Source organism: Ambystoma mexicanum, chromosome 7q, assembly GCF_040938575.1.
Source record: "Ambystoma mexicanum isolate Mex_15411 chromosome 7q, UKY_AmexF1_1, whole genome shotgun sequence".
NCBI lineage: Eukaryota > Metazoa > Chordata > Amphibia > Caudata > Ambystomatidae > Ambystoma > Ambystoma mexicanum.
Genome location: NC_090941.1, coordinates 645,382,502 through 645,399,823, shown reverse-complemented (window position 1 = coordinate 645,399,823; position 17,322 = coordinate 645,382,502). Strand labels below are relative to the sequence as shown.

At 44.9% G+C, this 17,322-nt stretch overlaps 1 protein-coding gene across 2 annotated transcripts in view; it reads left to right on the top strand.

The window, feature by feature from the left end:
* The window catches only part of TEX26 (testis expressed 26), a 199,239-nt gene that overhangs the window by 14,424 nt on the left and 167,493 nt on the right, over positions 1–17,322 (top strand). For both annotated transcript variants that reach the window (XM_069640082.1, XM_069640083.1), the window contains exon 3: positions 17,148–17,232. In XM_069640082.1, coding sequence (XP_069496183.1) covers positions 17,148–17,232 — 85 coding nt within the window. The remainder of the gene's footprint in view (positions 1–17,147; positions 17,233–17,322) is intronic.

Genomic DNA, 17,322 nt, shown 5'->3' with positions numbered 1-17,322 from the left:
AGTTTGTGGGTGCGGGGAAGGAGGGAAAACGGACCACAGGGCCGAGGGGGCGCTTACCTTAATTACCAGTGGGGAAGATGGCAGCCTCCCGCTTTTGTGGAGGCTCAGAGCGGGGATTTTACAATGAGGTAAAGACCCAGTTCCGAGCCTCCTGATTGGCTGTGAGTCCACCACACCCTCCCCTCCTGCCTCCTGGTGCTAATTGGTTATATGAATAACTCAAGTCTAGTTTGGAAAAGGTTTTCATCCTGCAGCATGAGAATCAGTTTGGTAATGCTTACCATGGGATAACTCTTCATGTTGAGTTCTTGGCTCATACTGCAAAGATCGGTGTGCACTCTTAAACTATTGATCTTGGCTTTCTTCATCAACAGCATTGGGCTGAGCCATTCTGTTGCTTCTATTAGTTAAAAGATGCCTTCACTCACTTTGTAAGGTGGTCTTAAAGCGCTTGTTTTGTGCTCACTGCAATAGGGCATGCCTTGTTTTTGACTGGTATGGCATCACATTGCATCTTCATGCGATGATCGTACCGTATATACATCGTAGACCTTGAGATAGAGGATTGCATTTTCTTTATCTATTGCTTCATTCAAGGGGCTTGTGTTTTGTACAGCCACCATTTGAGCTTCACTTGGTGGATGGTGTTTGATGTCCAGTTTGTCTTGTCTTCCCTGCCTAGTATGGCAGGTTTGTGTTTAGTGAAGTACTCCTTTGTTTCTGCTTTTCTTCGATTGAATTTCAGTTAACACTTGTATCCTAATAGTTATATAGTAGAAAGCCTTGAAAGACTGTTATTGTATCTTTGGGTTTCCTTACACATACCTTGTCTTGTTTTATCATCTATTTATAAGTGTCTGTTTGTATGGTGGTAAGGTCCGACCTGGCATACTCATACATGCCATCAAGTATGTCACTTTTGAGCGGGAACCACTAGACTTTAGACCCCCCCTCCACTTTAAGGCCTGTGTTGGGGAAGTTGGCAGTTTAGGGATTTCTTTCGTTTAGGGACACAGACACTGCTCTTCCTAAAAGAAGTCGGGTTTAACAGGCAAAATAGCATTGCCCAATTACTTTACATGAGCTTTTTTAATTTCGAATTTTAACAGAAATCACTTCGTAGTGTTTTACCAAAGGGTAATTCATTAAATTAAAATTAATATATAAATTAATATTTGTTTTAGTTAAATAGGCTAATGATCTACACAGTTGTGCCCCCCGCTGCCTGCTATAAAGGGAAAGGATTCAAGGCAAGCAGATTCCCCCACCGGTTGCAAAGAGTTCAATTCTAGTTACATAGAACACCTCTGTTTAAAGTTCCAGAAAACGAGCTGCACATCAGGACCCTCTGGAAGGACAGGGCAGGGGTCTGCTCACTCCACTCAAGGATGGAACCCATCTCTCCACCATGAGATCCAGTCAGCTTTTAGGTCTTTGCAACAAAAGACAGCTCCACCCAGTTGCAATCTCAGCCAAATCTCCTTTTGGTGTTTCCTTGTGGCTTTCAGATGATAAGTGAAGGCGCCCATTCCCCGGCACAATATCCAAAACCCAAATAATGGACACACCCTGCTAGGGAATGAGACAAGGAGATATGTTGTGCACGCAGAGAACTCTGCTGCCCAGAGCGATCTGCCAAACATTACACGGGCAGCAAATTATAAGAGAAAACCGCGTCACTAGTGCCGCCATAATATAGGTACACAGCTCTGCAATACAATTGGTAAGGCATAATGATAAATTATATATCCATACGAGGTGACTATGCTGGATTGGCTGTTGCTTGGGTGTTGATCCCACAGCACATGGGTCAGCTGGGCTCATCTCTGTGTCTCTGTGGGGTGAAGGTCATGTTGGTAAAGCGCTACATTGCTAGCTGTCCAAGGTACAATAACAGGATATGAGGGCATGAGACAAATGACAAGCATAATACTTTGACATGAATGCGGGTGCTTCTCAGAGTTCACTGTCAAGTTATATATTCATTCTACCCTCTGCACCCAGATACCCATAAACCCAGTGCCCCCGACCCAGCTGCTTGTCTTGGGTTTTTTTGATCTTACCTAATGCCTCATGATACAACTAGACATGTGTTATGTTTAGAGAGAATATATTGGTGTCTGGGATTGGGGCTATGGTGGGTGTCCTCATCTGGTCACTGTGAGGGGTCAGATGTGTATCTGGATCAAACAACAGAGGGGCACAGGCCTGGTGGAGTGTGGCTTGGCGGGGTGGGGGTAGAGGGGGCACAGGCAGGTTAGTGGAGATGGATGGGTTCTTAGGCTGGGGCCTGCTCAGGTCTCACACAGTGCAGTGAGCTCATCTTCCCCCTGGGTGATACTAACTATTGCAACAATTAATGGCTGGACCTCTGTGAGAACAGGACTTGTGTGGAGCTGGCAGGAGGCAGGGGTGGCCTGGGCTGTTCATATGAGGCATTGGGCAGGGGAGAGACAGGATTCTAGAGATCATTTTCAGGCCTAGTGAAAGATGGCGTCTGGTTTGTTACAAGATTGAGTCTCTGAGATTCAATAAGGCTTGGTTACGTGTATGCCTTTTGTTAGTAAGTAGATGGTGATTAGTACAGACTACGCATAGGAGAGAGGGGGGACGTCTCCTCTCTTTGGCATAAGCGAGATCCGTTCATGCGGCAATGGTAAGAGGGGTGGGAAAGACCACCTCTCTCCCAACATTCCGCCCTTTCGTTACTCCTAAAGTGACAAATACCCTACCCCAGTACGTCTGCGTTCTTCTGCCCTTTTTACTGCTTCGTCCCTGGCAGGAGTACCTTTTATTGGCATCGAGGCTTGGCACACATTTCTTAAACTTTCCCCTCACCACACGTATTCTTGAGGAGTGCATGTCATGTAAATACAATCCCTGTCCCCATCTAGATCGACTCACACCTCCTTATAGTATTCTAGATCTTGGGGTTGTTTGATGGTTGTGTGATATAAATTATTCACCATGTCCTGGTGTTGTATATCGCCATCATGCGATACTTGGGCTCATCACTCTCGCCAGTTTGTACTTGGGCTTCCCTAGTATCATGAGGCATCTTCCCATTACTATTTTGGTTGCCTATAGTCACCATCATCATCACACTACTAGGAATCACTTCTGCACAGCATCAGACTCCTAACTGACACACAGAGAAGATCAACAGAAGGAAGACGATGATGGGGACCAGTAGCTTCATTGCAGTCCCAAGCCATGATGGTACCCAGTCGAACGCCATGCTGAACCAGTCACTGGGCTGGACACCACCTTCTTTTTTCATTCTTACTCCAAGTTCATGTACTGCAGACAAGTGTCCCGTTATCAGCATCTGAAGAAGGTAGGAAAGTGCAACATGCACTCCTGATTTTTCAGCAAACACTGCCCTCCATTGCTTTGAGGAGATCTAGGACATAGCGGTTTTGAATCGTCATCAGTCTCAGTGCTCTTAGTTCTACCTTGATGACATTGAGCGCTTCCTCAGTGTCGTTGGCCAGTTGGATCAGCTCCCAGCGAATTATGTGGAGCCACTTCACGTTTGCTCGTGCTTGGATACTGGGGATCAGTGATGCAAAAAATGTCTCTGCTGAATTAAAAAGTTTGTACTCATCTGGGATCTGTGCCAAGAGGTCAGAAGAGTCTTTAGAGAGGTAGTTGGATGCTCTCTTTTTGCACGACACTTGGTCTTGCAGCTTGTCTTCCGATAGTATGTCATAGATGGGGGGCTCTTCAGTCATGGTTTTGGGTGCCAATTGTCATTGGTTGGGCACCACTTTCACTTGACGTGCTTCTCCGGAATCACCAGCACCGCTGAGTGCAGCGTTGCCAGCGCACAGTAGCCCATCCATGATGATGGGAGGTGCAAGTATGCCTGTTTGCTACACACCCAGTAATGGTCCATTAAAGCAGCAGTTTTTTTTCGTATGTCATGGATGATGAGGGTTCTGTTGGAACGTGTGTTCGAACCCATGGGTACTCTTCCTCACCTGTGGAAACAAAGTTCGTATTTTTCTTCATGCTGGATCTTGATTGGTTTTTCGAGGACTGTGACCAAGGTCAGCTTTGTGATGTGTTGGGACCATATCTGGGAGAATGTGTCTTCCATCCATTGCAGCCTTTCGTCTTGCCATTTATTGTCAGCAAACAGTGTCCCTTTTATTGCTAGGAAGGGCTCCTTAAAGCATGTTGCACCTTCAGGTTTCATTTAGCATATGTTCTCATCAGGAGGGAGAAGTTGTAGGCTGACTGTGTGTGCCCGGAAGGGGCTCCTGATTCTACATAGTGTGAGATGAAGAAGACATTGGGCTTCCACTAGGGGGGATTCTTGTGGCACCAAAACCTGAGGTGTCCCTGATGCATGAGGTATCAGTGAGCAAACATAACAGCTACCATTTGTGGCCTGTCTCCCCCTGGCGCTCATGTCAGAGTACCACTTGTTAGACTTGTCCGGATGACGAAGGTCCTTTGCTTGTCCAACCCCAACCCATGATATGCATTGTATTTGTCTTGTATTTGTCTCTTTCGTCTCTTTGTCAATTTTCCTCTACCATCAGCAAATTACCTTCTGAACCATTTGTTATTAACACTGGAGGGTCTGTGTGTACTTGTAGTAGTTAGGCGATAAATAGGAAAAATACCTGTATCCAATTTTACATTACTGTCACTACTAAGTTGCCAGTATTTGGGACTTGGGAGAGCATTTGGCATGACAGTGGGAGACAGAGCATACACAATTTCATCATTTGTGGTGGGTTCTTTGGTTGTCTATGAGTCACTTTGTAGCATTGTAAACATTGTTGGAGTAGACAAATCATCATTTTGTACATAGATTACTTTTTCGCCGTCATTAATCACTACTAGCCCTGGTTGTGGTGCTGCCTTTGTGTGATTTATGTCTAAAGAAGTGAGGTTTGACGATGTGTTATGCTCTCATATCAGTTTTACACTATCCCATATTAGCTTTCCCCCTTCTTGTATTAGTTTTCCCCTGCCCCCTTTCTTTTATGTCACAACAATAAAAGATATGCTCCAATACATTTCGAAGCATAGCAGTATTATAAAAAAAATACTATGGCTGTGAACTGAAGTCCACAGTCATATGAATATGCCCTAGTGGTGCTTATGTTATTCCTACTGCTATCTAACTGAGCTCTAGTAGTAGCCAGTGGCTTAGTCTCTGCCATTGTAGCATCTACATAGTGGGATAAAATGGGTAAACATACTTTCAGTTCATTAAAAGATGAGAGGAGTAAAGGAACAGATGCAATATTATAGAAAAGTGTATATATATATATATAGAGAGAGAGATTATCTTTTTCATCACACATACATATATACATTACTCATTTATATACATATTTCTCTGAAATACTACTTTGCTTTTGTGCTTATATTTGCCTGGTATCATGCTTCCTCTCCCAATACATCTTAAGGCATGGCTATATCGTGTTCATTTTCTTGTGCTGTTTCTGCAGTTACACTATCATTAGCCTTTCTGACGTCTGACAGGTGGATCCAATATCTCAGGTCTTTCACCTTTACTGCTAGAGGTGTGCAGTATACTACTTCATAAGGGCCATGCAATATTGGAGAATTCCACCTCCTCACAAAGCTGCAAACGTAAACCAGTTCCCCAGGCATTAGAGGTTTTGTTGGGCTGTCTGCTGAGGCAGTCTGCGTATATGTTTTACTCTCTCGGGTAAATGGTGAGCCTGTTCGTTTAGCAATTGTTTGTACTGCTCTTGTGAGCTGCATGAGGTACTCTTTGTATTCCTCACCTAACACTGTGGCAGTTCTATGTGCATCAGACATCCTTCTTACTGGGGACAATGGCATTTGCATATGTCTACCAGTTACTATTTCATGAGGGGACAAGTGGTGGTCCTTAATAGGTTGTGTGCGCAGCTGGAATAAGGCCAGTGGAAGACCCAGTTCTTTTTGAGGGTGTGGCACAGTTTGGACAACTTACTTTTGAGGAGGCCATTTATCCTCTCGACCATTCCATTCACTTTGTGGGTGGTAAATTGAACACATTTTATGTTTTATTGCCAATAATGTTGTCACTTCCTTGAAGAGGTCATTCACAAAATGTGTCCCATTGTCGGAGCGTATGGCATCGCATATGCCCCACCATGGGAACACTTCTCTACTAGAAACTTTGCTGCACACTTCGCGTCTGGGTGGACGCAGGGCCCTGCCGCCACCCAGCGCAAAAAGGGACAGACGACTACTATCAAGTATCTGGCCCCATTGCAACTCTCTCCCATGTCTGCATAGTCAATGTGCAGTTCACAGAAAGGTCAGATAGGGCAGGCCAGTGTTCCTCGCAGCGTCCTGAGAGTCGTCCCTGAATTAAATGTTTGGTGTGTGATGCATTCAATAGTCAATTTAGTAAGGTATTCTTGGAGGTTTGGGATAAACCAATCCTCCTGAATGTCTGCAGCTATGTGCTGTTTTGAGGTGTGGGCAGGAAAGTGTAAGTGTTGGAATTCTATTTACAACAACTCTACTGGCATTACTACCTTTCCTTTTGAGTCTTGCCTCCATAGGAGAACTGCGGGTGACTGTGTGCATCCCCGTTTTGTCCAGAGTTCTTGTTCTAGTGGTGGGGCCTTCTTTTGGAGCTCTGTTATTTGTGCTATTGGAAGTGCATTGTATCCGTCTTCCTTAGGCTCTTCTACTCTACCTTTTAGCACACCTTCTGTGGTTGTTTGTTTCTGGAAGTACACTGCTTTTGCTGCGGCATCTGCCGCTGCGTTCGCTAGTGAGATTTCATCACTATTGTTCATATGGCCTTGCCATTTTATGAGTGCTACTACTGATGGCTCTGCAAGTGCTTTGATCAATTCATTCAATAATTCAGCATGTTCTACTGGGGACCATCTGCCCTTCGGAATACCCTTCTTCTCCATCTAGATATACTGAATCAGAATATATTGTTACTGCACACCCCTTTGCTGCATGGAGGGCATCTATTAATGCTACCAATTCTGCTGCTTGTGCTGAATAATTCATGGGTAAACGCTTCTGTACCGATATTTCATATTCTCCTTCCACCATCCTTACAACTTCTGCACCAACGTGTTTTTCACCAGTCTCTTCACAAATGGATGCTGACTCGTCCACAAAGTACACTTCCCCCTCGCTCAATGCATTTTCATTTGCTTTGGGAATGTCGCCCCCTTCTCCCTCAAAAGTGGGACAATCATGGTTCTGCATGTCCTCTACCATGTATGGCTAAGGGAGGAATGTGGCTGGGTTTACCATTTTGCAGTGTATCACATGGATGTTTGGGCTTGAGATGATAATTTCATAGGCTGTGGCCATTTGTGTTGTGTGGATTTGGACCGTTCAAGTATGGCAAACACGGAGTGTTGCACAAACAATGTGATGGAGCATCCCATCACAATTGTGGAGCTTTTTTCAATGGCGAAGGCAGTGGCTGCAAGAGCCTGTTCGCAAGCGAAATGACCCTGCATTACTGAGTACCGCTGTAGTAGGCTAGTGGCTCAAGGATGTTTTTTGTGTCAGTACTGCGGTCATTAATGTACAATTGAATTTGAGAACAGGAAAAATTACTGTTCTTAATCAGGTGTAGCTAGGACAAAGGCTTTGCATATCCGTTCTTTTAATGTTGTGAAAGCAATATGCATATGTTATTACTGTGTTCTCTTTCTGTGCTTCTTTTAATCCTTGTGATAGGTGTTGTGTGTAGGCGGCATGATCTAAAATCCATGCCCTGTAATAGTTACACATGCCGAGGAACTTTTGCATGTCTTTTACTGTGTGGGGTCTGGCTGCTGCTCGCACCGTTGCTGCTCTGTCAGGTATTATTGTCTTACCATCTTTCGAGATCAATTGGCCCAGGTACAATACCTCTGCCAGGCAATATTGAACTTTATTCTTATCTACCTTGTACCCCTTGTGGGCCAGTAGTGTAAGCAAAGTGACAGAATCCCTCCTGCATGTTTCTTCCCCCTCACTACATATTAGGAGGTCATCAAAGTATTGAATGATGGTGCTTTGGACATCTTTATTGCCAACGGCTCCGTGCAATATTCTGTTGAAAATACTTGGGCTTTTGCAGTACCCCTGGGGCAGTCGGCAGTGTTTGTACCTTTTTGCCCCTATAGTGAAAGCTGTTAGGTATTGGCACTCTGGGTCAAGGGGTACTGAGAAAAGGGCATTTTTCAGATCTACCACTGTGAAATGAGTGGCCTGATTTGGAATAGTGCACACAATGGATGCTGGGTTTGGAACAAGTGGGAACTCCTTTTGGACAATGTCATTAATTGGGCAAAGATCTTGCACCATACGCCATGACCACCCTTTCACTTTTTTAATCAGATAAATCACAGTATTGCATGGCGGATTTGAAGGGACAATAATGCTCTGTTGTAGTAGTGCGCGTATTGTGTATTTTAATCCCTCCTCTGCTTCTCTTGATAGGGTGTACTGTCTGATCCTGGGCAATACTGCCCCTGGTTTCACTTTTATTCTTTTTGGGGTTGCCTCCTTCAATAACCCTACATCATGGGGATTCGTAGTCCATAGATTTCGTGGTACTAGCTGCAAATCCATATCACAAAAAGATGGCAGTGCACTGACAATGGCCACGAGGGGGTTTGTCACTCGTCTGTTTTTTATCATTATGTCACAAGGCATGCATATTTCCATTATTATTTCCCCATCAATGTCATTGTCAGCAAACAGCTCTTCATCAGTTAATTTGCGCAGTGGTATGTTTGGGTCCATACACAGTAATGTCCACCTTTCGCAACCATGCATGTCCAGGTCAGTCGATACAATACGTTTCGCCGAAACCTGTAACCCTTGCAGATCGAGAGACAAGACAGTGCCAGGCAATATTTCGGGGATGGCTATTGAGCGGAAAACAAAATCATAGGGCACTCTCCAATCTTCACGTGTGATCTCTGGCACCACTCTTGCTAGTACCTGCATGCCATAGATGAACATGTCTGCATTGGTTGGTACACCTCGAATGGCTGTTTCATTTGCTAATATTTGTATGAGTAGCATCGCTTGTATGGAGCACATACCTAGGGTCGAGCCCACTATCCCTCTGTCTGTAAATGCTATGGTCATGTTAAGCTTACTGAGTAAATCTCGTCCCAGTAAATTCACAGGTGAATTCTCATGATAAAGTTGGGTTGCTCGTACCGTTCGTCCTCCAATTTTAATATCTAGATCTTCTGTGTAAGGAACTGTAACCACAGCCCCAGAGAATCCTGGTGTCTTGAGATTTTTGCTAGATAACGGGAAATCACCTTTGCATAGACATGATTTCTCCACCCCCGAATCCACCATAAAGATGAACTGTTTGTTTCCTATGCCTGCCCCCACGAGTGGTTCCTCGTCTGAGTGTAAGGTTGTTGATACTTAAGTGCTCTCTGTGGGCTGTCCTAATCTGGGTGGGTGTTTGTCCTGGGGCAAGAAAAGACGTTTTTTCATTTAATACACATGTTCTGTTGGCAGAAGTGACAAATGGGTTTGCATGTGTATGTGCCATTTGGTTCGGACCAGTAGGACGGGATTGAAGGCAGTGCGGGTGTGTCGGAGTGTGGTGTACCCTGGTATGGGTCTGCTGTCAGGTTGCCGATCTGGTTCATAATTTCCCATGGGCAGGCCATAGAGGCTACCCAGATGTGGGTGACCGTATTGTTGTTCGTTTCTGTATCTCTGGTTATTTTGATAGTTGGCCACAGGTCGGATATGACATTCCCTTGCAAAATGCCCCCAACTCCTGCATGACCAACATGGTCCGGGTGCGCCCCCCCTAATCCTCGTCCTCCATATCCATATCCTCCTCCTCCTCGTTGCCCTCGGTACCCACCTCTCCTTCTTGCAGGTATTCCTTGCCATCGGGGTCCGACATACCGTTCTTCTCCACCACACTGTTCCTGGCCATTATCTGCCCATGCTGCAGCCATCCTAGCCTGTATAGCCACGGACACCTCCCTTTCCTTCCCTTGTTGCTCTGGGGGCGGCAGTGTAGTTATCTCCGCGACCTTCACCAATTTACTCTGCACAAGCTCTGCTTCATCCGCTAATCTCCTCTGAGCTATTTCTTTTTCTCTCTCTTTGATCCTCCTGCAATGGTGTACTAAGATGCTTTGTATCTCTGGCCACCCTTTGTCTTCTATCCCAGCTATTTTATAAAAGGCCTTCTGTACCTCCTTTGGGAGGCCTCTCTTAATGATGAAATAGAATAGGGGGGTGGATTGGTCCCAGGCCGTGCCCGTCTCCGCCCGCCTCATCTCCTGCACCCGAAGAATAAACTGCGCAGCATCTTCCTTGTCCCCCATGGTGCATTGCATTACAGAATGTAAATATGGGGTATCGGGGAAGGTCCTTCGCAGTGCATCCCATACTTGTGCCCTTACATTGTTGAAGGATGCGCCGTCATGCATGTCGTTCCCCCTGGTCACTCCCGCAAACCCCCGCCTTCACCCATAATGAGTCTGCTTGATCTCCGACTGCAGATATCAAGAGGCTTTTATTGTCTCCATTCGCTAATGGTACCCCTGCTGTATTCTTTTCGAATGCATATTTTCATTTCCCCGCACCCCCTGAAGGCGGCGGAAGTGCTTTGAGGAGATTGTTCTTGTCCATCAGTGCCTAAGGCACATAATGGGGTCCTCCCGCTCATTTGTGGATGAGGGGCATCTTTATTTTTGATCTCACCTTCCCCTTACTTACCTTTACTCCTTTCTTCTTTGCCAATGCTATTCTCCCTAACCTGTTTCGAAGCCTTCCCTCCCACCCTTCTTCTACTTCTATTACTTGTGGAGCTACCCACTGGATCTGCTGTATCCCTCCGACCGCCCCTTCGCCGGACTCCTCAAAGTCGCTCCAACATTCTGCCTCCCTCTCTGAAGCTACTGTATCATATCCCACGCTTTCCATCTCACCTTCTCATTCCACCCGCACTGTTTTAATTGGGGTGCTATCTATTCGAAAAAAGAAATTCCTGGATTTCCATTCATCTTCTGGCAATGCAGACATACTCTTTACTGGGGGTTGTAACAGCGGTTGCCCTCCCCCGGATAGAGATAGTCTTGTTTCGCAAAGTGTTTGTAATCGGGCCAATTCTGCCTGAGTGGATGTTAATACAATTTCTAGATCTCGGGTGGTGGGTCCTGGGGTGACAGGGGTTATGTTTGTTGGAACGTATGGAGGGGGCAGTGCGGTAACTGGCGTGGTTGGTGCACTACCCCCTGGCACGTACACTGGGTCAGCATACCCCTCATTGGGTCTTGTAAGCAACAGGTATATTTTCATTGGTTCTTCACTCTCTTTCTGCTTACCTCCTACTTTCTCATTTGGCTTACCGGGGGTTCTGCCTCCTTTGCCTTGTTATTTGTGGGGGGTTTCCTCGAACAACCTCCACAAATCTAACACTTCACATCTGTTTTGGAGCTGTTTCCCCTTGTATTTTTCCATTAAGTAAGTGGCTACATGGTCCAATATCACTTTGTCAAAAGACCCCTCTTCTGGCCAGGTATGAGGTGACCCCTCCCTTTTTATTTCCATTACCCATTGCCCATGGTATTTCTTTATTCGGTCACTGTACAAGGAGAGGTGCTTACAAATATGTGAGAGTGGTGTGTCTAATCCCATATTTGCCAAAATACCTTTTCTTCCCATCCTATCTCCTCTTTACTGTCAAACTTCAACCTCTGGTGTCTCAATCACAGTTTTCAATTATTTACTTCAAAACATTACTTATGCATTGTCATGAAAGGCACATGAAACATAAATCACTGACAATTTCAACAGAACAAACCAACGAATATACTGACAACACCAAACATGGAACATAAAACCTTAAAATATTCCCATATGTCCTTAACCCCCTTTTCATTTAACCCTAATTTCCTTTCTTCCACACTCAGCACTCACATCACCTCTGCCCCTCCTGGGTCTACCTCTACAAAGTTACAGAACGCTAAAGATAATAAATACTATTATTTCCCGAGCCTACTAAATATACGAGGCTCCTACTTTGTTCACTTTCCTCACTTATTTCCAGCACTGGTCGAGACAGTGCTCCGCAGTGCCGCCTTCCACCCCTTTTCGGAGCTAGGTTCCCGTATCTCCTCTTATTTTCTCACCTTACTCTTTTATAAACACCCAATGGCCATGGAAAAGAAAAGAAAAGCGCTTTGTTTTCAACAATCACTTTATTCAGTCACATTGAACACAACCCTTGTGTGTTCCCTTTAATTAATGTGCTCCATACCATCCCCCCTTTCCCTCCTTTATTTCCCCTCGCAATCAATACTCACGCACCCATGGTCTTCCAAGAGTCTCCGTTCGTGGTCTAGCCACAAGTGGGAACCTCGCCGTCATGGCCCCACCCGGCTCCGAGGAGCAGATGGGTATTCGCAAAGTAGGGAGCCACAAAACCTTCTTCGGTTTGGGACTGGTCAGCAGTAGGTGGGGGTCGGCTCTTCCTGGGAAGCCCTGGATCTCGTTGCAGTACGGGGACGTTGAGGAATATCACCTCGGACGGGTCACCAAATGACGATGCCCATTCCCTGACACGATATCCAAAAACTGAAATAATGGACACACCCCGCTAGGCAATGAGACCAGGAGATGGATTGCAAGGGAAACAAAGTTTTATATGAGATAACTTGTGCATGCAGAGAACTCTGCTGCCCAGAGAGCGCTCTGCCAAACATTACACGGGCAGCACATTATAAGCGAAAACCGCGTCACTAGTGACGCCATGATATAGGTACACAGCTCTGCATACAATTGGTAAGGCATAATATATTATACATCCTTAGGAGGTGACCACGCTGGATTGTCTGTTGCTTGGGTGTAGATCCCGTGGCATGTGGGTCAGCTGGGCTCATCTCCATGGGGTGAGCTCATGTTGGTAAAGCCCTTCATTGCTAGCTGTCTAAGCAAGAATTACAGGATATGATGGCATGAGACAAATGGCAAGCATAACACTTTGACATGAATGGGGGTGCTTCCCAGAGTTCACTGACAAGTTTTACATGTATTCTACCTTCTGCACCTAGATACCCATAAACCCAGTGCCCCCGACCCAGGTGCTCGCCTTGGGTGTTTGTGATCTTACCTAATGCCTCATGATACGACTAGACATGTGTTATGTTTAGGGAGAATATATTGGTGTCTGGGATTGGGGCTATGGTGGGTGTCCTCATATGGTCACTATGAGGGGTCAGATGTGTATCTGGATCAAACAACAGAGGGGCACAAGCCTGGTGGACTGTGGCTTGGCGGGGTGGGGGTCGAGGGGGCACTGGCAGGTTAGTGGAGATGGATGGGTTCTTAGGCTGGGGCCTGCTCCGGTCTCACACAGTGCAGTGAGCTCATCTTCCCCCTGGGTGATACTAACTATTAAAATAATGAATGGCTGGACTTCTGTGAGAACATGACTTGTGTGGAGCTGGCAGGAGGCGGGGTGGACTGGGCTGTTCGTACGAGGCGCTAGGCAGGGGAGAGACAGGTTTCTAGAGATCATTTTCAGGCCTAATGAAAGATGGCGTCTGGTGTGTCACAAGATGGAGTCTCTGAACTTCAATAAGGCTTGGTTACGTGTTTTCCTTTTGTTAGTAATTAGAGGGTGATTAGTACAGACTATGTGTAGAAGAGAGGGGGGACGTCTCCTCCCTCTGTCATAAGCGAAATGCGTTCATGTGGAAATGGTAAGAGGGGCATGAAAGACCACCTCTCTCACAACATAAGTTTTAGAAGCTCTCTTGATGGTAATTTTTTTTATTTATATTTATTGTGTTTCATCTAAAACAACGAGAAACAAATTAACAATTAATAAAGTTTACACATATACATACATGTTTTAAAAAAAAATAACTCTGGAAAAAAGAAGAAAGGAAAAGAAAAAAGAGAGGGGGGAAAAACAGGAAAAGTAAGATAGCAATTTCCTGAGTACAGCCTGATTTATTCAGAGTTTCGATGAAAGAGGCGAAGTTCACACAAAAAACATATCACTGTCCAAGTCAGGAGGCTTTCATGGCCAGAACACAGCGGGTCTCAAAACGGTTGGGTCTCCAGCCACCATACTTTGTCCACGAATCTTGATAGCTTTTTGTTCCTGTGCAAATGAGTACCTGGGCAATCAATCAGGATGTCCCAGTGTCTCTACGCTTGCACTATCGTGGCGTAGGCATGTACTAACACTATGCAGGTCCCCAAAGGCTTCTTGTTTCAACAATTTAGCCGACAGCTATACAAAAATCTTCCCAAATTACCTGGACAAGGCAGCAGTCTTCACTATCATTTGTCCTGGCAAATCAAGGTAACTAACGAATAACTCCTTCCTGTCCACTCCCGCTGCCGAGGCTGCGAAGTCAACTCAGCCACAGAGTCAATATGAACAAACTCCTTCTCCACCAAGATTTCAGTGAAACCGGTAGCCTCAATCCTCCCACTCCCACGGCTCACTGCGGGGGAACTGCAGGAACTTCTCCCGCTACTGCTCGCACTATGCTTTTAATTGGGACCAGGGCGACATTTTCCTCATTCTTCGTTTGACTTGCTTCACCTTCCGTGGTCAATTACTGCAGCTGCAAACACTGAGACTGCTGGAACTGCTTGCGCTAAGCTCACGCTTGAGACCGGGGCGGCATTTTCCTCATTCCTCGTTTGACTCTCTCCACCTTCCGTGGTCAATTACTGCAGCTGCAAACACTGAGCATGTGGGAACTTTTTTCACCATTTTACAAACCCTTATTTATTTTCTTTCTCTTTACAATGAGCACTAAGTAAATTGCTCCATGTAGGTGTATATGTATATATATATATATATATATATATATATATATATATATTTCTATCTGATTTTTCATCCTTCCTTTTCATCCTTCAGGCAGTTCCTCTGTTCGTCTTTCATTTGACTCCTCAATCAGTCGTAAAGCTGGTCTGGGATGACAGCTTTTCAACTGATTGATGTGGACCCATTTTTCTTCTGTCTGCAACAGGTGATATTTTATCTACAATTTCAAAGGCACCATGCCAAGAAGGTAGAAACTTCTGCTCCTTGGTCTGATTCCTTTGAAAATTGTACAGATAAACCTTCTTCCCTACTTCATACTCTTTCCTGGTGGTCTTTAGATTATAATAGGTCTTCATTACTTCAGCCGACCTTTCTAAATTGCATTGAGCATGAGCAAAAGCGTCCTGGACGTGCTTCCTTACATTTTCAATGTACTCATGAGTAGTGCACGCATTTATCAGCGTCTGCTCCTGAGTACTGTAGAGCAGGTGCTGAGGTAACACAATTTTCTGTCCGGTCATGAGCTCAAATGGAGACATCTTTGTTGCAGGAGATGGTGGAGACCTAATAGCCATCAGGACAAGTGGTAATCAGATGTCCCACCTGGGTCCAAAGTCTGCCACAAACTTCATTAAGATACTCACAATTGTTTTGTTGTACCTATCTACCCCCTACCCCCACGCTTTAGGCCAGGTGCTAGGCAGTATGGAGTTTTCCTTTTACTCTTAGAATCTATCTTCTCCATCACCTCACTGGTAAAATGGCTACCTCGGTCCGACTCAATCCTTTGCGTGAAGCCGAAATGGGAGAAGATGTGGTTGATCATTAGTGCAGCAGCTGTCTTCACAGGGTCTTCAATGTGTTAATAGAATTTTCTAATGATCGGGTCCTTTTTCTTTGCAGTGATCAAATCTGCATCTGGGGTATCTTTAGTCCACTGGGCCGTCGGGAGTTCACTATTAGCACAAGTTTGTGACCTGGTGACAACAGCAACTTGGATTTCTCCCAGCAGGGATTACATTTCTATGAAATGCCCCTGCTCTGCTTTTTCTCAGTTGCTTAGCTAGGTAATTCCCAGTCTAATCCAGCCCCTCTATTTTGGAATGACCTCTTATATTCTTCCAATAGATGGCCATCTCATTGGAGGTCACCGGATAATCAATTGACTGGATCAGTTTGGCATGCTTTAAGGGTTTATTGTTAGCACAAAGCATGCCTTGATTCTTCCATTTAATCAGGTGCTCCACAAACCCATTCCTGACATAATCAGAGTCAGTGATTATGACCAGTTCATTGAGATGGTAGTGCACTGCAGTGAGGATGACTTCATGAAAGGCCATACACTCTGCAACTTGACTACTTTGAGGTTCTATTTTGTAACCAGCAGAGGGTTCTGGGGTGTCATTAACCCAGGCATTCCCAATGCCAGCCACCAGTTCTTCCCCCCGGTGTTGTCAACATAGTAGGAACACCCATCCACATAAACTGTGGGCATCCCCTGACCGACACATGTCTTCTTCATAGATCTTGTGTCAGGAAGATAAATAGGCCTCCATGTTGTTGTTGGTCATTAGACTTTCCTCCTCGAGGCAGTTTTCTTGACCACAAGCATGCAAGTCTGCCAACCTTTGCGCTAGGGGACTCTTCTTGTTTTGGCCATACCTGACCCCCACAGGAAAGCCTTGCATGGACAGAATCCAGGAAGTAATTCTGGAATTACTAATGTTCCCCACCTGGATTTTGTATAGACAACATAAAAACATCATAAAAATAACGCAATAATAAGGTGGGATAAAATACATAAAAGGATAAAAACATATAATCATTGAACATATATTTATACATATAAACACATCACATTAATAGTATCCCACCATCCACCCGTGCTAAAATGATCACACTGGAACCCTAAGAGCTTATTCATTTCATTTCATAAAATTGCAAGTATCTGTTTGCAGTTCCAATAAAATGTAACTATAAAATAAATAAAATGTATGTTATTCCCCTCCAAAAATTGTGACCGTAACGCAACCAGCATAGTACCATCCATCTAATTATTATACATCTTCAGATATTTCTCTCTCATATTGCGCAAACCTTCACAACTGAACATAATATGTTCGAGACTTTCCACTGCATCATCTCCACATAATCTGCATAGTCGCTCGGCATGAGGCATCTCTGTATATCCCCCCTTGATTTCAAGGACATCACTCATGTCTTTTCCTACATCTCTTTTGTGAAAGTATTACTGTCAAGCTCTCTGAAGATGCTAAAATGTGGCGTATATGATGCTCAAAACAATTGACAAAATTAGTAAATAAACCAAGCTAAAGGACTCTATTGATCTTTTCAGATTGTGGGCCAAGCTGGGATCCTTATGAATCAACAACCACTCGTGAGTACACACCAAAGCCAGGCACTCTCGTCCTTGGATTACGGTAAGAGTACAACATGTGTTGGAGCTGTACATAGTTGTGCAATATGAAAGTGTAACTGTGATCCCCGTGAACCTCGTTTGATCCGGGATT